The sequence below is a fragment of the Zingiber officinale genome, chromosome 8A (assembly GCF_018446385.1).
Source record: "Zingiber officinale cultivar Zhangliang chromosome 8A, Zo_v1.1, whole genome shotgun sequence".
Lineage (NCBI taxonomy): Eukaryota > Viridiplantae > Streptophyta > Magnoliopsida > Zingiberales > Zingiberaceae > Zingiber > Zingiber officinale.
In genome coordinates, this window is record NC_056000.1 from 135,591,814 (window position 1) to 135,617,838 (window position 26,025).

General features: G+C 34.0%; 1 protein-coding gene across 4 annotated transcripts; it reads right to left on the reverse strand.

The window, feature by feature from the left end:
* Positions 1-190: 190 nt before the first annotated feature.
* On the reverse strand, positions 191-25,047 carry LOC122010366 (peptidyl-prolyl cis-trans isomerase FKBP19, chloroplastic-like). 4 transcript variants are annotated; one of them, XM_042566871.1, is made up of 10 exons: positions 24,817-25,044; positions 24,628-24,694; positions 23,968-24,105; positions 18,265-18,350; positions 18,131-18,181; positions 17,786-17,866; positions 9,878-9,922; positions 1,170-1,225; positions 529-604; positions 191-460 (listed from the first exon to the last, which is right to left on the reverse strand). In XM_042566871.1, exons 1-10 carry the CDS (start codon positions 24,913-24,915, stop codon positions 365-367), a joined length of 795 nt encoding a protein of 264 aa, XP_042422805.1. In that variant the 5' UTR covers positions 24,916-25,044; the 3' UTR covers positions 191-364. The 4 variants fall into 4 exon arrangements, 3 of the variants coding, with proteins under 3 accessions (XP_042422805.1, XP_042422807.1, XP_042422806.1); XR_006119861.1 differs by having other exon boundaries at positions 387-460; positions 529-612; positions 24,817-25,043; XM_042566873.1 differs by lacking the exon at positions 23,968-24,105 and having other exon boundaries at positions 24,817-25,047.
* Positions 25,048-26,025: the final 978 nt, after the last annotated feature.

Below are 26,025 nucleotides of genomic sequence, written 5' to 3' on the forward strand. Positions count from 1 at the left end.
TAGAGAGTTACCGTGCTTTTAAATTTTGTAAGTGGTTATTAGGATTATAAATGAATTGAATCGAATTAAATCAAATTTTGTTGTTCACAATTATTTGGTAAGGTAATTGAGTCATAGCCCTTATTAGACATCTGGTGAAGATGGCATTGAATAACAAATTATTCTAATGACGTGAACTAAAGCAAATAAATGATGGAAAATACAAGTTACATTTAATAGTGTGGTTGAAAGTAATTCACGAACATGACATTGGTCATCATATTTGCCAAGCAGGAATCAATCTCAGAAAAATGATCCCGCCTGTCAAGTAAAATGGTAAAATCAAATATTGTAGTGCAAAAAATTTAAAAACTACAGACCACATTCAGCTCGGGACAACTTTAAGCAGTTCGATATCAAATAAAAGGGTTTTGTCTATCAGGCCTTGATTCTTCAGAACAAAATCGAGAGCTCTTTGGCCCTGAAGAATAATTAAACAATAATCAGCACTTTGCTAGAAGTGTACTAATGAATTTAATCCAGACATACTGAAAATGTCGTTGGTCTGGGACCAAGTTTGTTGTAGTCATTATCGGGATAACCCAATTCGGGAGGTACTATCATCCTGCAATGCTATTGAATTATATGTTATAGCATATAAATAGTTGCCTGGACTTTGAAAAAGGTCAAATAAGCACCCTTTGAAACACATGTTATGAATATGACACTCAAAAATCAAAAAAAAAATTGAGTCTATTTTTCATTCATAAACCATTGCGTAGTGTACAAAGCAACAACTTTACAAAAAGCATTTCATGTGAATCTAATAAAGAGCCACCAAGAATGTGCTCATGCCACTTCAATATGACATGAGCAAAAAAGCCAGATGATACTGGGGTTGTCATAACAGTGTTACATTTATCAAATTTTCCACGATGCAACATTTACCAACATATGAGAGCCACCAATCGACTACATAATATGAATATTTAGAGAGAAGTCACAAGTTCATAGCAAATTTGATTGGAGTTGCAAATTTTCAGTATTCCAACTGGCGATTTAATTGGTTAAGGAACCAAATGCACTTTATGACTACTATGGCGGTGCATATCTATTAGAAATTCCAACAACCTTAATAGTAAATGCAAAATTATTAAATGGAAAAAATTATGATAGGGCTGCTACATCACCTCCTGATACCCCCAGGTGCCATGCCGATAATTGCTTCCTCAAATGCAGGAATCACCTAATCAAATGAGACAGTACAACATAAGAGAGAAACTACGAATATATCTACTTTCAAAACAAAATATGGTGAACACAGCAAACCAAGCCGTAGTCCACTAGTTGGAGTCAGTTAAATGGATCCTCCTATGTCATTACGCTCTATCCCCTATTATATAATCTTTTATATTTAAATAAATTTTATCTTATTTTATCATTACTAATTAAGTCTTTCTCTTCCTCGTTTGATATGCATATTTATCATAATTTCACATCACTTAACTGGATCATTCTCTCAATAGGTGCAACCTAATATTATCTATAATTATCTCATTTTTTTATCCTGTATCATCTATGCCTCTCATCTTTTGCTTGTGTGCTCGAGTCATAGTCCAATATTCAGCTACATATAACATAACAGATCTAACCGTCATTTTATAAAATTTCCTTATAAATTTTAAAGATACTTTACAATCACAAAGAACACATAACACTCTTCCATTTCAACCATTCTACTTGTATTATAAGGCATCTCTCTAAACTCTTTCATCCTTTTACAAAAACAACCCTAAATACTTGAAGCTTTTAGTAACAAATAAATTGTCATATCCTATCTTAACAATTATCTAACTATGTCTAATATTACTAAATTTAAATATCATATATTTTGTCTTTACTCTACTAAGCCAAAAAAATCTTTTTCACTTCTGGTACTTCCTGCCAAGATTAGAACTTAGCATTTAATTTTTCATATGTTGTATCTACAAAAACAATATCATCTGCAAACAATAAACATTATGGTAATATGTCTTAGATATGTCTAGTGAGTTTAAAAAATAAAATACGATGAATAATTAACAAAAATAAAAGCTATGCTAGAAGTTCAGATCATTTACCATGTCATGGCAGTGAACATGCTCCTTACTAAACTGCATAAAAAAATACCAATCTTCTACCTAACAAAATCCTTAGGTCTAGTTGTCTCAAATGTTCCCACAATACTCTAGTGGACCTCCTATGGGGCAAGAACATCACTGCTCAATTCCATTATTACGCATTGTGGTTTAATCATAGCTAATCAGTGGATTAAGGGTTTAGAAGTTTAGGTTAAGGTTTTAGTGGATTAGAGGTTTAATCAAAGAGAGATATGTTATGCAATTATGTTCTAAGAAGTTGAGTTTGACTAAATTATTTTAATATTATTGGCGAAGGATTTAAGTTAGCCTTACCATGTGTTTGATACATGTTAGGTTTCATAGGTGGAAATTCAAGGAGCTCAAGATTGACCTAATAATTGGAAGATGATGAAGAAACCCAGGAGGTTTTGGCAGGTTAGTGAAAGTTCAAGGAGGTCAAGGTTGATCTAGAAGTTTAGTAGATGATGAAGTTCAAGAAGGTTAAAATTGACCAGATGCTCGGTAGATGATGGAGAAGTCCAAGTGGTCTTAATAGGTTACTTATAGGGTCAAGATTGACTAGGAGTTTAGTAGATGTCATGGAGCTGGCATACTCACTCGATGTGGTTGAGTCATACTGAGATATGACTTGATGTGATCAAGTTGGAGAGGTATTAATTCAATGGCTTAGAGGACAAGACCAAAATGGGCTTATGGGCGAGAAGCATTAACAATATTTAAAAATCAGGAGGCAAGATCTCTAGGCAAATGGACAGAGACCTTAAGGTGAGGCAGGGCATTTAGATAAGCAAATGAAGACCTGGAATTGAAGATGAGACCTTTAGATAAGAAAACAAATGCACTATGAGAGAATTATGATTGTAATCATGGGTTCACGTTTTGGGAACATCATCAACTATTTGATGTAGTAGCTTTTAGGACCCCTCAATTAAGAAACACATGGTTCCTTGACATAATCGGTTGTGAAGCTCAATCCTTAAGTTGTCATAAGTCATGTGAAGTCAACATCTTTGACTAAATTCAATCATCAAGAAGTGATCTTAGTCTATTATAGGATTAAGTCAGCTAAGGAGTCAATTAAAGGCACTATGTTCATCGAACAAAATATTTTTATTGGGATTCAATGGGTTAGACACTAGGGCAGTTGACTAGAAGTTTGTCTAGTCAATTGACCATTGGCTAATAGATTTTTTTTTTAATTTCAATCAATTGGAGGCGTTCAAAAACTAATCATTGGAGCCTTGAGCCTTCTTTTACTCAATACCTATGTAGAAATTAACATATAGCTATGACAAGAGTAAAAGCTAGACATTTCCTAAGTGCTTTAGATAACACGAGGCTCATATTATAATTTCTCTTGTTATCATTTTTATAATATCTCATAGGAAAGATTGTTGTACAAGATTTAGAGGAGTGACTCACCTAACAACTAAGTTAATAGGTCATAGAGTAGAACCACAAGGCCCAAACGATGTTAAATATTCTGTTTTATCTTATCCATGTTTGTGTATTTTACTTTTGATGTATATCATTAATATTAACAAACACTAATTATTCATTCCTTCTCTACATGCACTATAGCTCATAACATTTGGTATCAGAGCAAAGTTCTCCTAACACTTAATTGAACAATAAACAAGGATAGGGACGCTAAAAGGACAACACATGTTTACATCACTATACTTTGACAGTGTGAACTTTGCTTATTGGAAGTCACAGATTGTGTATTTCAAGTGTTAGGTGGTTATCATCAAAGGATTTGAACCTCTAAAGGACAAGGAGGGGAGGCTAATCAACAAGGAAAATTGAACTGATCAACAAATCAAGAGATTCAAAGCTAATGAGCAGACAAAAAAAATTACTAACTTATGCTTTGCCTAATGAAGTTCTATGCAAGATTAATGAGTATGAAGATGCAAAGGAATTGTAGAAGAAAGTGGTTAACCTCCATGAAAATTCCTTGTGAGCATAAGAACTTCAAAATTAAAAATTTTTTAAAAAAAGTAACATGAGTGTGTCCTAGAGGAATCTGAGGATGAAAAAAAAAGCCTTCTATATCCACAACCATATGCAGTGAACCATCAACACCAAAACAAACTAAAGTAGGCATATCCATCAACACCTCTTTTACATCAAAACCATCTAAGCTCTTAGAGACTAAAGTTTCAACTTACAGGTTGATTGATGAAAAAAGCATCATTGACTTTTCTTCAAATTTGGGTTCAATTTGTGGTTAGATTAGCCAATTAAGAGTTGTACTAGGTGAAGATTAGTTTGAATGTGCTTTGGGTTCCAATAGGGTTTGAAGCGAGCTAAATTTAGATGACTTTTGATGAACAATACAAGTTCACTTTAGTTGAGTCATTTAGGGCTTTGAGTGGATCACTTAAATCCCCATTTTCATGATTCATTAAAGGCTATAGTTTCACTCAAGATTCCTCAACCATTCACAATTTTAGCATAGCCCCCACTAGCTCATATAGCCTCCTGCCTGCATCCATTACCATCACTTCACACTCGTAGTCACCTCTTGTCTATAATTGTCACTGCCACCACTTATGCCCTCTTCCTCTTGTGACTTTCCATATCTCTCATCATTGTCTATGATCGATGTAGTAGTGTAACCACTTGCAACAATTATTGTAATTATGTCATAGCCACTCCCTTCCATTGTCTCAACAACAACAAAAAACCTACAGTTTCCTACTAAACTTCCCCTATCATCAATTTCCTATTGTGAAAAACAATGACCCTAGCCTTGTTCTTTTTCAATCGCATTGTAGTTGCATGAGTTACATGAGTATTATAGCTTTCATTGTGGTGATTTCTATGTTGCATGAGTTGTAGCCTTAGCACATTATTTTGTCATTGTTCTCCTCTAAGAGCTTTAGGTGAGGATGATGAGAGGAAGCAAGGAGGCATTCTCCTCCTGCAATAGTTTAAATGTTGTCTTGACAAATTGCAAATGTGTTGATCTTCTCTCTTCTTTGGAAGAGATTGAATCTTAAGGAGAGATGGCCAAAGGAATTGAGGCTGTTGGTTGCAAATTATTTAGAGCTAGTATGAAGAACGAATAACTAATTTGATAATGGATGGTGTTTAGTGGATTCTAAACTTAAACTTAATCTGATGAATGAATTTTTAGCAAGTGCCATAGTATCTTGGTATTTCTTGTAAACTTTTTGAGTAGATGAATACTCGAAGGAAGAAGATTAGGGGCAAATGGTAGTGGATCAAGAATCAAACTTAAGGTAGAGAAAAGGTTTGCATAAGAGTTGATGGTCCAAGAGGATGGTGGTAAAGTGTTGTGAGGCAATGACACATTGCTAACCTAGAGATGTATTTCAGAAGTTGAATTGTGAGGTTAGATTGGATTGGACGTAGCTTGAATTAGATCAAAGATTTGATTAGTGTGTTGACTCTTATTGAGAACCCTCGGTTACCTTATTGATTCTTTGCTTACTATGCTCGTATTATCTTATTTTATCTTGTTGGCTTTTAATAGTTTTGTTGTTTATACATTATATTAACTGCGATTGATACAAATTATATATGTTGTATGTTTTATGGTTTACTATGTTATTATTTCATGTGGTGTTAACATGAAGTTAAAGTATGATAAATTAATAATTCTTTTTGTATAGCATGTTGTACTTCATTATTAGTGTCGATAAAAATTGTGAATAATAAACAAACATATTCCTTATCTTAGGCTAGAACATGGTGACAAGGATAATGAAATAATTTCTTGTAGATGATGAGCAACTTGCTGATGATGAAATAGATGATGATGACATTTTATAGATGATGACTCATAGCAACAAGACCTAAACCTAATAGATAATTGGACCTTGGAAGCTAAATATCAATTTTCTCTCCTTGATTGTACATTGGATGTATCAGTGAGGATAAGGATGACTATCTTTGGTAGTCTCATCTACGTAGGGCATGCACATTGTCACTTCTTGTTGCATAATAAAGGAGTACAGGGGTAATAATCATACCCACGAATGAGTCTAGCCTTGCTTTATTTGATTCAACTGTAGCAAATAACAATTGAATAATTTTTAGAAGTGGAATCTTTATTGATGGTGTAAATTGTTGTACATGTATTTAGTTTTTATTTAATTATATTACATTACCCATGACTCAATAGATTATTTTAAATTCATTCAAATTTTAATATATATTAAAAAAAAATTAATATTTTATTAATTTTTAAATTATTTAAAAATTTAAAATAATTCTTAATATTTTATAACTTTATTAATAATATAATATGTTTATAACTATTATACAGAATTAACAATATATATATATATATATATAACCTTTAAAAAATTCACAGCAACAGCTAGGAGTGTCACGACCCCACAGATGGCTACCACTGGATAGTGACACCCTCCGTGAGGTTGCGATGGCCACGTGGTCGCAATGCCGACACAATATGGGTGCCCGTGCCACAAAGGTAAATACCGTCAATTTTGGATGGCATCAATTTTGAGTGGCACAGGTCAGTAATTCACATCATGCCTAATAGTAGGAAAAACCAAGCACAACCAATTTGTCACCTTCATGAATATGTCAAGCAAGTTCAAGTCAAACCATATAGGATGCCTTCAAGGTACTAGGGTAAAAGTTGGCTTTGCTACTTATATTTTTTATAGTGTCATATCCTGGTAGAAGACCATGATACACATCTTGAGAGATGGACATAAATATCCCATAGTTATCTTTTTAATAATCCTTCTATGAAAAGTTATATGTAAAGACCTCCATCCAAAGCCCAAAAAGAGTTTAACAAGATCTCGTAATGTACCAGCGTATCTAGCTGATTTCAAGAGATTGGATGAGTCCTTCACAAAGTGGGTAGCTATAGACTTAGCATGATGAGCACTTTATCTGAGGTTTGGACTTTACCATCAAGGATTGCATATATTTTGCAACAATTACCTCACACCGGCTTGCAGAGTCCATTGCCATGCACATTAAGGCCACTAGCTCACAAACTTCTTAGGGAGCACAAAATATTGGGCAACAAGAGAAACATCAGCAAGATGTGGGTAATCAGAAAACTAGAGAGCTCCTTCCTAAGAATTCTTCTGGTGATACCCAAATTAGGTCTAACCTGATCCTTCTAGCGCTTGATTATTGCAACATCTCGGCTAGCTATAGTGGATTGAGGCCCAGCAAAGAGAGTCATGTTTGCTCAACAAACCTTGTTGAATGTATGAGTGTTGTTGTCAGGCTCCAAAAACATGCGTCCAGGATAGTGGATGATGTTAGACTGGATGAAGGAGAAGCACAAGCGTAGGGGGCAGGGTGTTACGAAAGTGTGAGTGCGGTAGATGTCAAGGAAATGGAGGGTTAGCAAAGGTGTAGATGTCATTGGAGATGGCCGCAGATAATGAGAACTTCCCAAGCAAACTAATTTTTCATTGGTAATTTGATGAGGTCATGTAAGATGAGTTTTTACCCCAATGGTTGATGAACCATGAGCTTTTTCTATGGGGACAAACTAATTCACTGATCCAATAGGAGTTCCTTTGCAAGAGTATGTTAGTTAGAGCCCTAGAGCCAATCATTTGATGATTATATTATGGACTTGTTGTATCATATTCTTATATAAATAAAGTCATTTGTTTTTTTTTGGTTATTATACTTACTTGTATTGGTGCCAAATAAACTAAGTATAATAGCGTCCTTGAGTAGAAGGTTCTCACCTATATCAATCGGTTAGTTGAACCGATAGTGAGATGATATAGGGAACACTACTCTTAATCATTCCTAGTCGAGTATTAACATTCAGGGACAATGTTAATACAATAAGACTAGCATGTAGGTCAACTCGATGACTTGATCTCACAAGTCATGGATATAGAAATATCAAGTTGACACATGGGGTATACATTGGAGAATGTATACTGAATGACCCGCCATGAGAAAGTATCATGGATCGTTATATGAGTGTCATATACTTTCTCATGTGGCTATTAGTATGACTACTAGTCCTTGGACCTGAAGTCACCATGGATCCCTACATAAGGAGTTATGCACTTTGGTTTCGTCAAACGTCACCCGTAACTGGGTGGACTATAAAGGCGATTACTGGGTATGTAACGAATTATGCAGAGGGATGTGAGTGATGTAGATGGGATCTATCCCTCCTATATGACGGGAGCGACATCAATATTCTTGATAGAGTGAGACCACGAAGTGCATGGCCATGCCCAAATGAATCAATATGAGATATTGAGCTCATTTGATTTAGTGAGTCTACTTGGAGATCAAGATTTAGATTGGTCAGAGGATGACACGGTCTATGCCTCACATTGATCAATCTAGATGTCTAGGATAGAAGGACACTTGTCATATATTGTGAGGAGTCACAATTAGTAGTCACAAGGTGATGTTGGATCTCAACATTCTTGTAACTTGGGTAGTAATGATGTGTTGCTAGATACCGCTCATTACTTATGCTCCTAAATGGGTTTAGGGGCATTGCCAACGTTACAAGAACCTATAGGGTCACACACTAAAGACAATTAAATGGAGATTAGGTTCATATGATGAACCAAGAGGATTAGATTCATTTGATGAATCAAATTGGATTAAGAGTAATCCTAATTGGGCTAATTGAGTTGGACTCAAGTTGATTCATGTGTCCAATGAGTCTAATTTAGATTATGACTCATTGAATCAATTTAATTAAATGAATTAGATTCATTATATTAATTTGGCTTGAATTAAATGATTGGATTAGATCAACCATGAGAGAGATTAAGTCAAGTTTGACTTGACTTGAGAGAAAGATGAAGAGTCAAGTTTGACTTGACTTTATGCCACCTCATTGGTGAGTTGGCATTGAGTGGGCCAATGATGATATTCCACATCATCATGGTTGCTTAAGTGGGATGCCACCTCATGGGAGTTACCAAGAGTTGTGACTCTTGGCATTCCATGGAGGTTACTACATCTCTTAATGTGGCCGGCCACATCAATGGATGAATTAGTTTCATTTTGTGAGTAATTCTCATTCATTCCTTCATCTTCTTCCTTGCTCCAATTCTTCTCTCCCTCTCCTCCTTTCTTGGCCGAACACTCTAGGTGCTAGCACACCTTTGTTCGGCTTCTCCACCTATTGTGTTCGTGTGGATACGCATAGAGAGTTGTCTACCTTGACAACTTGAGATCCGGTACCTTGGACGAGCGGGATTCGCGAAAGGCACGCATCAAGGGTAAAAATCTTTTAACATATAGTTCTAGTGTAGATCTATAGATTGGTAAACTCGTACTCGTAATTTTGTTTTCGAAAGTTTTTACTTCGCACGGATCCGTGGCTGGGGGTTTCGGGGATTCCGCGACGCGAAAAGCGGTTTTCGCGGTCCGAAAAACCCAACAGAGTGATGACCTATGCAAATAGATTGTGCCTACACATTTCCTTAGGGACATTAAAAAAACTACACTTTCTAGAAAACTTCTTAACACTATGTCATATATTCTGCTATGCTACAAAGTATTGCAAGTATTTGTCCCAAGAAAATATGCTAATTTTTTAAAGGAATTACAGAAGGAAAGAAACTAATTTTTTTTTTTTTTTACTCCCATTGAGATGTTGAAACACATACTAAACCTACAAATAAGGATCCGGCAAAACAAGAAAGAATTTCATATTCATCTGCCTAATACTGCAAAATATTCCTCATTTTGACATCAATAACCAACACTAATTGGTTGGTGAACAAAGAAGCACTTACCTCTTTAAAACCAACTTTAAACTTAAAAAAATCTTTGTCATCTCCCTGCAAATTCAAAACATCATGTACTAAGAATGAGAGATATGACATAGAGAGTAAGTTCCAGTACATTAAAGAATAGGATTCCCTAATGAACAATCTAACAAAGATATGCTGAAGTGCTAAACTTACGTATTGCCTGACAGGCTGAAACCACAAATGCATCTTACTCATTGGGACAATGACTTCCTAGCATAATGTCACAGTCTACCAATTTTCAAACTCAAGGGAGGTTCTTGATCTACTAGTTAGCCTGCACTTCTAGCCTGTGGTTTTGACTAATGGTCCATCTTCTAATCTCTTCCTTAGGATCAATTTAGATATTTCTTTAAAATCTCTTATCATAAAATTATCTAAATATTTTATATGAGCTTTCTAGAAACATTATGTACACCATTGGATCAAACCCATCCTAAGCATCCAACTGAGAGGAGAATGACTATAAATGTCTCTCTTCCCTTCAGTTGTATCTCAAGAATAGTAAGTCCACTTGACTTACTAATCTCTCAAGATATCTATCTCTCTTAGCTTCTCTTATGTGAGTCTCTAACAGGTTAGGCTTACTTGGTAATTTTATGGGGAAAAGTTGTCTAAGTGGCACATGGGTGAGTAGTCCTATAGTCAAGCTCATGACAATAAACAAAAAAATTTGAAGAAAATTAAAGAGTGAAGACTTTATTTGGAATTTAACTTGTAACTCAAATAGCACCTGATTTTAATCATATGCCATCTCAGAGAGTTTGTAATGCAACAAAGGGACAAACCATATCATAAAAACTTAAAGGACAACGATGCAGATGAGTTCTTATTGTGTCCTCCAGATGGGTATGTTGATCTCCTTAAAGTTAGGCTAGAAGCTAAATGATATACACATTTGTAGTAATGATAATATGATGTTACTTCCTCATATAGAAGAGGCTTTAGTCTTAGTTCTCTCAATTATATTCCATTGCCCTCTTTGTTGATTATGTTAGAGTGTATACTAAAAGCCTAGCTTTTTGTAAACATTTATTTTGAAATAAAGAATCACATTAGTCAAATGTCTACATTTATATGCTAAGTATAGTTGTTCAATTAATTTATATTGTAGATAACATGATGTGTGGTGTCACACACAGAAGATCATGTTATCAATTCCTTATAAATTATAAACAGTAGCTCACGACTAAGATGGATAGGAACAAACCATTGGAATAGTCGTAGTGTAATTTGGTATTAGTTTATCTTGACTATAAAATTACACTAGTACACTCTGAGTGTATTGAGCATGACCATTTAAGGTAAGTTCTTTTTATACTGACTGCATAAAAGAACAAGACCTTTGTTATTATGGAAGTGTGTGCTCTTAATCATGATATAATAACAAGTACATATACTCAATATTCATTTCTTTAATTTATCAAAGGGTGTGATTTAGTTCGATAAATCAATAGGCCCGATAAGTTGGGAAATGGTATTATTTATATGGTGTGTTGTTGATTATAGAATGAAACTGTGTCCTAGTAATCTAGGTCGATGATGTCCCCTTGATGAGCTCATAAGGATTGTCATGTAAACCCTGCAGGTGGACTTAGTCCGACATGACAATGAAGATGAGTGATACTACTCTTGGAGCTAGATATTAATTAAGTGAATTGTCAATAACTCATTTAATTAGTAGACATTCTATATCTTAAACGTAGGGAGACTAACACACTCATGATAAGGAGTTCATATAGTAATATGGGATTGGTGCGATAGTTCAATAATAACTCTTTAGTGGAATGAGATATTATTGATGAACTCGAGTTGGGTGTTCGAGACGAACACGGGAAGCTCAAGTTCATCGGAAGATCAAAATCAATTCCTCCTCTCGGTCCCTATCGTAGTCTCTTATTTATAAAGTCTTATACTCACCTATACCCACATTCTTGCCCATCCTTAGGTGGTCGGCCAAGCCAAGCTTGGAGCCTAAGCAAGGGTCGGCCAAGACATGGCTTGGATGGGTTGAAGTGTGGCCGGCCTAGCTTGAACCCAAGCTTAGGTGCCCGGCCACAATAAATTAAAAGGATTTTATTTTTTAAAATCTTTCCTTATGTGGAAATCATGGTTTTAAAATAGAGTTTAAAATTTAAATCTTTCCTTTTATAGTTTTCTATAAAAGATTAAGAGAAAGATTTGATATCTTTCTTTATTTGTAGTTAAAAGGAAGATTTTAATTTTGGATAAAACTTTCCTTTTTTGTAACCATCCTCATGATTTTAAAAGAGAGTTTTAAAATTAAATCTTTCCTTTTATAGCTTTCTACAAAAGATTAAGAGAAGGATTTGATATCTTTCCTTATTTGTAGTTAAAAGGAAGATTTTAATTTTAGAGAAAACTTTCCTTTTTGTAAATCATCCACATGTTTTAATAGAGAGATTTTAATTTATAAAAGTTTCCTTTTATAACCAACCATGAAGAGAATTTTTTAAAAGAGAAATTTTTATTTTAAAATTTCCGGAAACAAATTAGGGAGTTTTAATTTTGTGTTTAAAACTTTCCTTCCTTGGAGGATTTGATATGGCCGGCCACATTAATAAGAGAAAAGGAAATTTTTTTTATCAATTAAATTTTCCTTTCATTGACAAGGAAAATAAGGAAGTTTTTATTAAAACTTTCCTTATTTGTCAAGACCAAAGAATATAAAAGAGAGGGTAGAGGTACCTCAACTCATAACAATATATCATCTAGTATTCCTCTCTTCTCTTCCTTGTGGTGGTCGGCTCTCATCTTCTTCCTCTCCTCCTTTTCTTCTTCTTTGGTGGCCGGCGGCATCAACTCTCAAGGAGCTTGTTGGTGGTCGGACTTTGCTGGGAGAAGAAGTAGAGAAAAGAGGCTTTGTTTCTTAGCATCCCTTGGAGCTTAGTTGGTGGCCAAAAGTTCTTCATCTCTTGAAGATTGGTGGTGGCCGAAACTTGCTTGGAGAAGAAGAGAGCTTGGGTGGATTCTCGTCTCGGTAGATCGTCGCTCACACGACGTCCGAGATAAGAAGAGGAATACGACAGAAGATCATGAGGTCTATAAGCTACAAAAGGTATAACTAGTCATTAGTTTCCGCATCATAACTAGTTCACCCTTTTGTTTAGATCTTGAAATACCAAACACAAGAGGCTAGCGATTCTAGGTTTCAGATTTGTGATTCGAATTTTGTGTTTCTTTTATTTTTCGAATTTGTGATTCGATTGTTCTTATTAATTAAACCTAGGGTTACTATACGGAGATTAAATATTGAATCTCGTTGAAAGGCTTTGTCTAGGAAGTGGTGGATGATCCCATAACCAAGAAGGCCTAGTGTCTCGCCGTGTTTAACCTGGAAGCCGATCTCTGAAGTAAATATTTAATCAAATTTGTAACATAGGTGGATTTGGATTAATAATGTTAAGCATCGTTTGCGATCCAAGTCTAAACTTCTAAGAACAGATAAATTGAATTTAGAATCAATAATGCTAAGTTCTGTTCACGATTCCAAATTTAATTTCTAAATAACAAAATAGGTTGTTAGGAAAGGTTCAGGACTTGTACAAAAATTTTGTACAGGGGAACCGGTATGATATTCCGAGTAGCAACCAACAGATTAAATATTAGAAATACCTCCTTTTGGTGTAATCATACGTAAATAATCAAGCTCGATCATGATCGTAGTTGAGGCTCCAATAGACTAGAGAGTGTTCCTAGTCAACTAGTGAATTAAACTGACTAGCAGTCAATTCAGGCTTAGTTTCTAGAGAATAGAATGTTTCTATTTGGTGCCGAGGGAACTGGGTGGTAGATTGAATGAGTTCATACTGATATTAGAATCGAGTTGACTGATGACTTAGTATGAAAGCTACAAGATGTAGGATCGTTGCACGCTAGAGGGGGGTGAATAGCGCTCGTGGCTAATTCGTTCATTTTAAAAAATCGAGTAAAAATGCAGTGGAATAATGAAAAGACAGAGACAAGAGAAAGCACACCAAGATTTACTTGGTTCAGAACATGTGACGACTCCTACTCCAAAGCCCGCACGTGAGAGTGCTTTCAATGGGCAATCACTAATTAATCGAAGGTTACAACAAGATTTACAGTTGAAGTACAAGTAACTTTGAAATACGACAATACCGATGACTTGGAGAGTTGAATCCTTAGCACAATCGTCGTCAAGGCAGCTTTCGAGCGTCGATAAGGCGTTTTCTGAGCAGCTCGAAGAAGCGGAACTTATTCGGAATGTTGTTTCGAAGCTCCTGATCGAAGGTTGCTTTTATAGGCTGTTTCGAGCGCCCGGAACCACTCCGAGCGCCTGGACCACGTGGTTCGGCCAACCGACGCGCGTCATATCAGTTTGCAGATAATTTTTGGGTTCCGGGTGCTCGGACCGACTCGGGCGCCCGGACCAGCTTTTTCCAACCTCTTATTTTCTACAAAATAAAGTTAATCCAGACAAGAACAATATATATAATATGAAATTTGACAACATCTGATTGTCCGGTTCTGACTTTGAGTTTCATCGAAACTCTAGGTCGAACCGACGCTTACTGTTCCCTCGTCGGGGAACGCGTCCTCACCTACTCCTCTCAGGAGAAGTTACTTGTTGCCAGACCGGTCCTCCAAACCAACTGGACTTTTGCTCAGCGTCCGAAGCTTCCGATCTTCATGCTGGACGTCCGCTCCACGACCCATCCAGACTTCCATCCGGTCCGCGACCACCAGGATTTCATCCTAGAGTCCCCGACTCTAGGATTTTGCCCGAAGCGCTCGACCCGTCAAGACTTTCTGCCTAGGGTTACCTCCCCCTAGGACCTAGGGTTACAGCTCCCTAGGGTTTTCCACCTGCCTAACTGCAACTAAGACTTTTCATCACCTAGGGTTACCACCCCTAGGATCTAGGGTTACCACCACCTAGGGCCTAGGGTTACCACCCCCTAGGACCTAGCGTTACCACCCCTTAGGGTTTTCCACCTGCCTAGAATCCACTAGAACTTTTGCCTAAAACACTTGGACTTTTCCTGCAAACTCAATCAACCTTGTTAGATCACAAGACAGCTAACTTTGGACTTTTTGACATAATCAAAACTCAGGTTCGATCGTCTGGTGCTCCCTGCACCAACAGAAGATAGTCGTTGATCTAACATACTGAAGCTACAATGGTCAGATAACCAGGGTTTATACTGAAGCAGTTGATTGATGGTATGAGGTAATCGTTGGCAAACTAAAGAATAGCAATTGGAAATAGTTGACTAATTGTAGATATTGATCTACAACAGAATAGAAGAACAAAAAGTGAAAGTTGAAGATTTTGAAGGTTATAAAAGGATATCAAGAGAAGCATTCAAAACCAAGCAAAATACTTATTGTCTAATCTCTCTTAAGTTTTTCTCTCTTGCATGGAGAAAGTTAGTAGGAGTGACTCACCGACGAGTTATAAGACATGGAGTAGGAACGAGGGTTCCGAACCACATTATATGAGCATGGTTTAAAGTGCCATGCCGAAACGGTCGAAACAGGCGAAACGACTCGTTCCGCTCGGCGACCGGTACCGGCACGACCCCGACGCCAGACCCACGACAGGTGCGACGTGTTGCGTGACCCCGTAGTCACAGCGGAGGGGTCGCTCGACCTTGCAACAATAGCAGAGGGGTCGCATAACCCTTCCGTTGTCGCCGCGGAGGTATCGTGCAACCCTACGGTCACTGCAGAGGGGTCGCACGGCCAACGTGGTCGCACCGAAGGAGTCACGCAATCCCCGCGGCCATGCCTGGTCGCGCGACCCCATGACAGCGCTGAAGTCGTGCGGGCTCGCGAGTGGTGTCGGATTTTAGATTTTTTTTTTAACTAAACTTAGGTTAATTATTTTAATCAACTCCTAGCTATGATGGAGATAATCTAAAGAGACTTTATTAAACCCTAATAAAATTATCTAATTAATTTTATATTTCATTTATTTTAATTTAAAATTATAATAAAATTTTTATTTATTTATTTATCTATTTTCATATCTTTTCCTTTTTTAAAAGATTATTTTTATCTTGTTTATTTTTAAAATATTTATGTTAAATATTTTAGTTTTTAATTAATATATTTTATATTTAAAAAATACCGAAACTATATCGGCATGGCACGATACGGTACCGAAATTATATCGTTCCTGTCGAGAACCGAAACCTCGGCATGGGTCGAAATTTTAAACCTTAATATTAAGTGTCAGAGTTTAGTGTGCATTAATTTGTTTTTTTCTATGTTTTTTGTGGCGTATAATCTGTGTGACATTACTAATGCATTAACAAGAATTGAAATCTTATTTGTAGGTCAATTGTTATTCCCCGTCCCCCCTCCCCTAGCCATATGATTACAATACACTCACCATCCTAACACCTCCCACCATAGCAATTTGGAGAGTAGGTGCATCAAGCTCTTGGAATCATTGTTCTTAGGGAGTCAAATTTATGTATTAACGAAAATAATCATTTATATGTGATAAAGTAATCATCTGAAGCTAGGTTTGAATAATTATAAATGTAGTGTTTGCCTCTGGCATCACAAGTGGATCAATAAATTCTAATTCTCGTCACCATTTTGTTTTATGATAGAGGATATTACTATTGTATTGTTAAGTATGATTAGGATTAATAAGGGACTAGAGTTAATTGGAAATAATTATCAGGAATTAGAGTTGGTTATGGCCTTGATTAAAATGAGGTTAAGCCAATGTCTTTGGAAGGTGTTTGCATCAAGGTTCAAATTCTCGAGCCATAGTTTCCATCTTTGACCAAAAATATCATGCCGAAATTCTAATGCAAAGTGTCGATGGTGGATTGGATGTTGAAGGATGAAAGTGATAAAGCATAAGAAGGAGGCATTGCATGTGACGAGCGGTATTGAGTTTCGATAATTTACTAAAATGATAAGTTTTGACCATTTCACCTAACACAATACTAGATTTCAAACTATGGTTTGCATCAAATTTGCTGATAAATTGAGATTAGATAGGCTATTTAATGATTGCATCAGATAAGGATCAACTTCAAGTTTGAATTGGACTCACAATAAGATTGAAAGAGATTGTTGCATGAAGTTTTTATGTTATGCCAATGGCCATAGAGATCCACTTCAATAAGATTAATATTATCAATGTTTTTACATACCATGGTTAAAACATATCGTTTCCATAAATTTCAAAATACTATACTATATCATTGTGTCAGTCATGTCGATGAATGTCATGTCATAATGGAATTCAACAAGTCTTATCACAAATGCATCAAGACTAATTGAAATAGTGGGGTTTTTTTAGCTTGTGTCCATGCAATACAATGTCAAATTGTATCATTTCAAATGGAACTTTGATATATAGTTGTGTTCCCTTTTGTCTTCTTTTTCACCTCCCTTTCTTCCCAATTCTCCTCTGGTATTATAACTCGAAACATTGGTATGGTACCAAAATATTGTTTCAAAGTCCAAAACTATGGCATGAGATTTTGAACTTTGTTATAGACTAATCAAATTCAGATGAAAAACACTCAAATTATCATCTTATTGTCCCATCTTGTATAGAAGATAATACAAATGTTTTAGGACTTGCAGACATCAGTTTCACATAAGAAAATGAATCCTTATAGGAAGCATTTTATCACTTCAACTATTCTGAACATCCTTTAGGGTTGATTGGTGTCATTGATAAACCAATACATGATGTTTTTCAAATATACCACCAATTTCATAATTTAAAAAGTTTAAATGACTGCTGGTTCATTATATTTATGATCGACAGACCTACGACATGCCCTTTCTATTCCTCTTGAAGAATTCTGAGCAAACATCATCAAAGGAAAACCTTAACAGCAAAGAAATACTTCAATAATTTTGGTATATTACCTCAAAAGAACCACCTTTTGTCTTGTTTCTTGCTTCGAATATGCGACCATAGTATCCTATTGTATATCCATCCCAGTCAACCTTCAATACATTTACAAATCTGCATGAGTCTGTCCCAACTCAACTATATTGTAGAAAATTATAAAAATAAATTAAGAGAATGAAAGACCAAATTAGAAACTACCAAATGATCCCCAACTTAGCATTATACTTAAAGTGTGCTTAGTTTAGCTGCTCTAGTTAATGTGTTAATTGGGCAATTATGAAAGTAGAAACATCCGCAAAGGTATTGTTATATCTGATAATTCTAAATGAAATATTATTATTGATGCAATTCTGCCTCACCACAACTGTGTCACCAGATTTTGGGGTAGGACCATCACCTACTCGCAAATCCTACAGCCAAATTATAATCAAAATTTTGTTTTTCTCAGCAAACTTACAAAATCATGCACCTGTAATCATTTGCCAATGATAACCTTATACTGAAGACCTGATTGGGTCTCCATATAGTCTGGATAGCGCATTTTTGTCTTCCCATAGTCCTTCCCACGAAGTGCTGGCACTGGGTAAACAAGCATAAAAAGGTGAGTCCAGTGCAATATGTAAACCTGATTTTTTAAAATTAATAAAATATCATTGAATTCCCAGATATTTTTTAAAAAAAATGTATTCCAGCTAATCCAATAATTTTATTGTGTTAAATGTGTAGGATAGTGGAGATATAATATAATATATATAAGAGTGTCTTCTTGTCTAGCAAAACTATAGGTCCGCATTAAAGATTTGTCCTAAGATCTTACCAGAATGATAAACCAGAACTCCTAAACCAAAAGGTTTTAAATGACTTAATAAATCATTCTAGATGAAGGAGTGCAGGTTAAATACATCATACACAAAAAATTGGCTATTAATTGTGGATAAGGATTGCAACAGTAATGATCCTATAGTTGTTACACAGTTGTAACAAGCTATAACCTATAGCTGCTACAACATAATGTTGACTAGTGTTACTCGAGATAAAGTGTCTATGTTGTAGCTGTCATATTCCTAACTGCTACAATAATAATATATTATTGACCAATATTGACTAGAGATAAGTGTCCACATTATCAGCTACAATTTATAGTTGCTACAACATAGTGTTACTAGTATTGACCCAAGTTGAAGTATTCATATTGCAACAACTATGGCATGTAGTTGCTACAACTTCAAAAAAACAAAGGTATTTTTGAGAACAAAAATAGGGTTAGACAGGTGTTCTTTTGATGATAAATGAGAAAGAGGTGTCATTTTGATTTTTGTCCATAAAAAAATTATAATATTATAAATAAGCAATATATAACTTTCTTATAAATTAACAAAAAAAAAACAATAACTAATGACGTGAGAATATATAATAAAAAAATTAATTAATTTAGCTTAGAAGTAATATTTATTTCATAATGATTAAATTGAATTATATTATTTTTTATTCTTTTAATAAATAATTAATTAATTAATTAAACATCATTAAATAATGAATTATATGTTATTTATAATATGATTAGTTAATTTAGGTGATTACTTATAATAAGAATTCAATTAATTTCTAGTAAATTGATATAGCTTTTTAAATTATTTAAATAGTAAAGTATATATAAATAGTTTAATAATTAATTATAATAATTTTTAAATTATTTAACTAGTAAATTATATATAAATAGTTTAATAATTAATTATAATAAAGATTTAATTAGTTAATTACTATTTATATAAAAAAATAACTAACAAATAATAACAACTAATAATTAATCATATTTATTATTATTGATTACTCAATTGAATATCAATTGTTTTAGATTTAAAACATGAATACAGGAATGCTCACAGGTAAAGTAATAGAGATAGTAAATATAATAATTACGAGAAGCATTAATATTTCATATTTATAAGAGAAAATATATATAGAGGAGAAGGTAAAGATGATAAAGAACTCTCGTTTTAAATTATAATATACAAGAAAAAGTAAAACGAAAAATTGAATAAGTATTATTGTAGATATTTGATTAAAGGACAAAGTAGTAGAGTAATTAGTAAGAAATATATAATCGTAACTCTCAAAATAATGGTAACAAAAGAATCTATTACATTAAATTAAGTCACCAAACATAGGTTTTGAAAAGACCTTATCTTAGTATAAAGCATTCCGACAAACAAGATGATTTTAATAGGAGATCATCTAAATAAGCATATAGAATAAGAAATGAGGAATATGATAAAGTGCATGGGGCTATGATTTTGAAATAAAAAATTAAGAGCGAAAAATTATATTGGATTTTGCGATAGCATATGAATTTATAATAAATAATATGTTTCTCAAGAAGAAAAAAGAAAACCTTATTACTTTCAAAAATAAGAATAATAATTTGCAAATTAACTTTCTTATAGTCAGGAAAAGTGATAAAACATCCCTATAGAAAAATTAACCTCCTAACATAAGTTAGTGGTGTTAGATACACGCATCAAGTATAATTTCAATAGAAAAAAAACGTGCATGACTCCTAGGATCAAGTGATGGAAACTATAGGATGGGAAACAAGGTATGTTTAAGCAGAGGGAAGAGCACAAATATAAGAAAAAATATATGGCGACTCAAATATAATATGAAATAAGATAGCGTCAAATTTAAAAACGGTGGCTAAGAGCATACTCGATAAGTCAAGAAGAGACACATCACTAAATAAAAGAACCTCAGCGGTTAAATAAGAAAGTACAACAAACATTGAAGGAAAAAAAAAAGCAAAGTTATTGTATACTTGTAAGAATGAAAAAAATTTAAAAGTGTGTCGTAGCCAAAAATAGGCCTAGAAAATTGTGAGTGAAGCCAAAAATAAAATTTTCAAACATTGTATTGCCAACTTGATACAAATTAAGCGAAAAGGATAATCTATACAATAATTAAAGCGAGAAAAAAGGAAAATAAAAGATCTTAACCAAAATAAGATATATTAAAGATGAATCCAATAAATGCTAGTAAAGGATAAGAAAATAAAGAGTGATGAAAGAGTTATTTTCATCAACTTTTCAATGAAGGATTAGATGACCAACTTAACTTAAAAAATTTAGGTAGATTAGATGAATATAGAAATTTAAATTTTTATCAAAGAATTCAAACTTTAGAAATAGAACAACATTAAATAAAATGCAAAATGGAAAACCGGTTAGACGAAATGATATTTCGATGTAGGTATAAAAGCATCTAGGGAAGCAGGGTATTAAATGGCTTACGAATTATTTAACTTGATATTGAAAATGAAAAAATACCTCATCAATGGAGTAAGTACTTTAGTCCACTATATAAAAATAGAAACATATAAAATTATGTGAATTTTAGGGGCATTAAGCTAATGAGTCATACAAAAAAAATTAAAAATAAGAAAAAAGATTAAGAAAGGAGAAGAAGGTGACTAACAATCAATTTGGATTTATTCTTGAAAGGCCAACGAATAAAAGTTATACATCTTAAATAACTGATTAAAAATATCGAGAAAAGAAACAACACTTACACATGGTATCTATTGACTTAGAAAAAATAACAAAGTTTTGATATAAATTATATGGAGAATTTTGAAAAGAAAGGTGTTAACGTAGCGTATATTGAAACAATTAAGAAAATGTATGATGATGTAATAATAAGAGTGAAGACTACAAGTAGATTAACCAAAGTGTTTCCCATAAGAATAAGATTGCATCAAGAATCAACTCTAAATTATTAACTTTTTACCCTAATTATAAATGAACTTACTAGATACATTCAAGATAAGTTACTTGCATGTTGTTTGCATGTGGTCAATGAGACTCATAAAGGAGTAAATATTAAGCTCGAATCTGGGCACACTACAAGTTAAAGGTTTTAGGCTTAGTAAAGTAAAGACAGAATATATAACATAGTTTAGTAGTAGTAGAGCTAGCGAGGCAATTATTAAGATAAGAGATGATGAGTCATCTATAATTGAAAGTTTTAAATATCTAGAAGTGTTTTTGCAAAAGGATTGAGAGGTTGAATTAGATGTTTTACATAAGAGGATGGTTGAAATGGAAGAGGACATCAAGTGTTTTTTGTGATCGTAAGGTATACTAAAGTTTAAAGGAAATTTTACAAAACTACGGTTAGACCTACTAAGTTACATGGAGTTGTAAGGCGAAGCGAGTACATGAGTAGAAAATGAGAATCGCGGAGATGAGGATGTTAGATGTGGATGTGTAGACATACGAGGATAAACAGATAAGAAATGAAAACATTAAAGAGAAAGTTGGAATTGCACCTATAAAAAAAATTTTGAAGACACATTTAAGATGGTATGTACATGCACTTAGGAGATCAATAAATACTCTAGTTAGACAATATAAGACGTGATAAATACGCACATTAATTGAGGAAAAGAAAAACTAAAAAAGACTTAATTAACAACGATAAAACAACGTAAAATTCATTTAAATATAGATAACAATATAGTAAGGGGATCGAGCCCAATAGTACATGACCCATTAGCCAATCTCACTTAGTGGGATAAAGACTTGGTTGTTGTATTGATTAGTTACTTATAAATTATATATATAAACTGCTATATAAGTTTGGTATAATAGTTATATTAATTATTATAATAAGCATAACATTGTTATATTATTAATAACAATTATAATTATAATATACAATTTAATATATATATTGTTGGGAATACAATCAAAGTCATACATGTGAAATACATGGAAAAGATAGTTTAAAAGATGAAAAATATTTTCATTGATATGAAGTCTTTTGGATATAGCCCAAAAACAAATTCATAAGGGCTTAGGCCCAAAGTGAACAATATCATAATATTGTGGAGATATATGAATTCTTTTGATCCTAACAAGTGGTATCAAACCAGATGTCATATGGAGTGGCCTTGAACGAAGTTGAGGGGAGGCCTAGAACAGGCCAAGAGTGATCGGATGCTTGCGAGGAAGCCCAGAGCAAGTCAAGAATGACAGGATCCTTGTGGGGAGGCTGACCGGATGCTTGAGGAGAGGCCCGGAGCAGGTCCAGATGCTTGAGAGAAGACCCGAACCATGAGAGTAATAGTGGTCTTTCATTTGAGGGGAGGATTGTTGGGAATACAATTAGGTCTGAAGCAGGTCAAGAGTGACTGGATGCTTGTGGGGAGGACGAAGCAGGTCAAGAGTGGCTGGATGTTTACGAGGGGGTCCGGAATAGGTCAAGAGTGACCGGATGCTTAAGGAGAGGCATGCTCGAGGCGAGGCCCGAACCATGAGAGTAATAATGACCTTCGTTTGAGGAGAGAATTGTTATGGATAAAATTAAAGTTCCACATTGAAAATACATGGAAAAGATCATGAATTTGAAAGATGAAATATATATATAAGGTCTTTTTGGATAGAATCAAAAAACAAATTCATGAAGACTATAATATATATATTAGTGTTATTTATATGTATGAGTTTTAATTAAAATGATATATAGTTTATTAGGGGTTTTTTTCGAATCCAAGATACTCTCATGCCAGCACTCCTGACTTCCCCTCCCCGATTGTTGGTGACTACCCGTCCACATTCTAATAAAATTCTTTTAGAAATGGGGACACACAATGATCATATACAACTCTAAAATGCTCTATCTACTTTAACCATTTACTCCTTACCCTATTAATGATATATGCATCAATATTTTTGAATGGTAGATCTAGGATACCTAAAATCCCTATGAATAGCAACACATCATTTCATATATGCATCCAATTAAATTGTTGTTGATTCTTTTCTTATTAGTGACACATCATTTCATATATTAGTTTTAATTTTACATAACTAAAATAATTTAGTTTCTAAAATATTTCTCCAAAGGGTCAATAGAATTGTTAAAAAAAATTGCAAAAGAAAAAGAACTCTACACCAAGCATAGATAATGGACATCTACTTAAACAGTCTTCAAACATCCATAAACATTCTAACAAAGTTCAAACTTCCTGAATGGTTTCCTAAGAGAAAATGACTAGAAAGTAGGAAGAGCATCAAGTTTTTGGAGCCTTTTTAATTTTTGAATTCTCTTTCATAGATATTGAATAATGGTAAATATTTGGAGAGGTGATAATGCTATGCAGGAAATTACAATATATAAAATACACAAATAACAAACTTACTGTCAGCAAATTCTGATGCTACTGCCATTTGATTGTCCAGAGAATTTTGCAAACTGCCAATTAGACATCCAATAGCGGAGATCAAAAGTATCTTTCTTCTTTCATGATGTTCCAATGTAACAGCTAATCTATTTGTTACTACACGTGAAAAAATAATCAAAATGACTAGCCTTGTACATCAGGTATCTGAATCCAGCATCAGTTGCATCTCAAACACTAGAGTTTGAAATTGCCTCATGAGCAAGAAAAATTAATTATAGCTAAGAATCACATTTTCTTATTGAATCAAACAGATAAAAATTAAAAAGAAATAGCACATGAAGAACAAATGTAGAACTCTGAGAGTCGAATGTCATCCAGTGGGAAAAAAAACATGTCTTCCTTTTGGGAACGAAGAATAAAGATGATTAGCGATTCAAGGTATAACCCAGTCGCATCAGTAAAGTATGCCAATTCGTACTACTGGAATTAAACAACTGAACACAAAGGGGGAAAAAAAAACTCTGTGCATAAGCATAAAAATAACAAGGAAAACTAAAAGCGCTTTGTAGCAGTACTAGAAGAGTAAGGAAGGGTAAATAGGCTCAATTAGAAAATTTATCAGAAAGGATTATAATTAAGAAAGAAAGATTTCGTTTCAGCTTGCACGGAGCCCCCCACCTGAAATCGGAACCGACGTAGGACGGATCCCGTCAGATCTTCTCCCAATCTCCGACTTCGCGATAAACTAGGTAATAAGAAACCCACCAAGTTACGAAACAGAAAGCGAGAGTTAGCGGAGTATGGCTGGAATAGAAAACTCAGAACCCAGGAGTACGCGCAGAAGCTGGAAATAAGAAGGCAGCCTACCGAGTTAATCTTGCAGGGCTGCTGAAGGCGATGGGTTGCCCTCGGTAAGCTGCAACTGCATGAGATTCCGATCATCCAGGTCACCGAGATTGACGCCATTACCGGACCCAAATCCCGAATGGACCGAAGAGGGGAGTGAACAGGATAGCAGTCTGTTGTGGAGGCCGTAAGACCAAACTACCACGGAGGGTATTTCCGTAACAGTCGATCAAAGATGACGACCATATTTGTCAGACCCCGAACCTGAAATATCATGAATGCTTATCTCGCCTGGTTAGCTCATGATGTCAGCAAAACAAATTCGGTAAATTTTATGAACAATAATAATTAAACTTTTATTCCGTTATTAATACTTTTACTTAAAGAATAATAAATTATATATCTTTTTCTCTATTTATCTATCATAAATAACAGACCAACGATTTAAAAAAAAATCATTCGCATATTAATTTTTGGATAACAAATTTCCCGGATTCAATTAAAATTTCATATTGAAAAAATTTAAAAAATATGATGAATTTAAAAGAATGTAAGATATTTTTATTAACATGAGGTATTTTGAGGAGAGTCCAAGAGTAAAATCATAAGGATCTATGTACAAAATAGATAATATCATATCGTTATGAAGATATATGAATATTATTTGGACTCAAAAAATGGTATTAAAGTCATGATCTAAATTGATGACGAACTCGAATCTTGATCAAGATAATCGAATACTCACGAAGAAACTATCTTATCATCACAAAGAATATATGGTGCCCTCTCTATTTTAATTATTCTATTTATACCCTATATAAAATATTTCTATCAATTTATGCATCCTTTTGTAAAATCGAATTACATAATTAAAGCTCCCACTTTACTCAATAAAAAAGAAATATGAAATTAGTGACAAAATAAATTTTAGTCGTTAAATAAAGACTAATTAAAAAATTGAGTCTCTAATTAAGAGAGAGCTAAGTCATTCTGTCCTAAAACTTTGTTTACATTTTATTTTTAATTTTTTATTAAGCATTAGCTACTAAATTATTGGTCCCTATTTTACAATCGATATTTTATGAGTTGTAAAATAACGATTGCTTACAAATTTTCATCTCTAATAATTGAAGTAAATCATTATGTCATTATATTTTTGCTTACAAATTCCTAGATTGCTTACAAATCTAGAAAGTAGACTGATCCAGACGGACAAATGATATATATAGA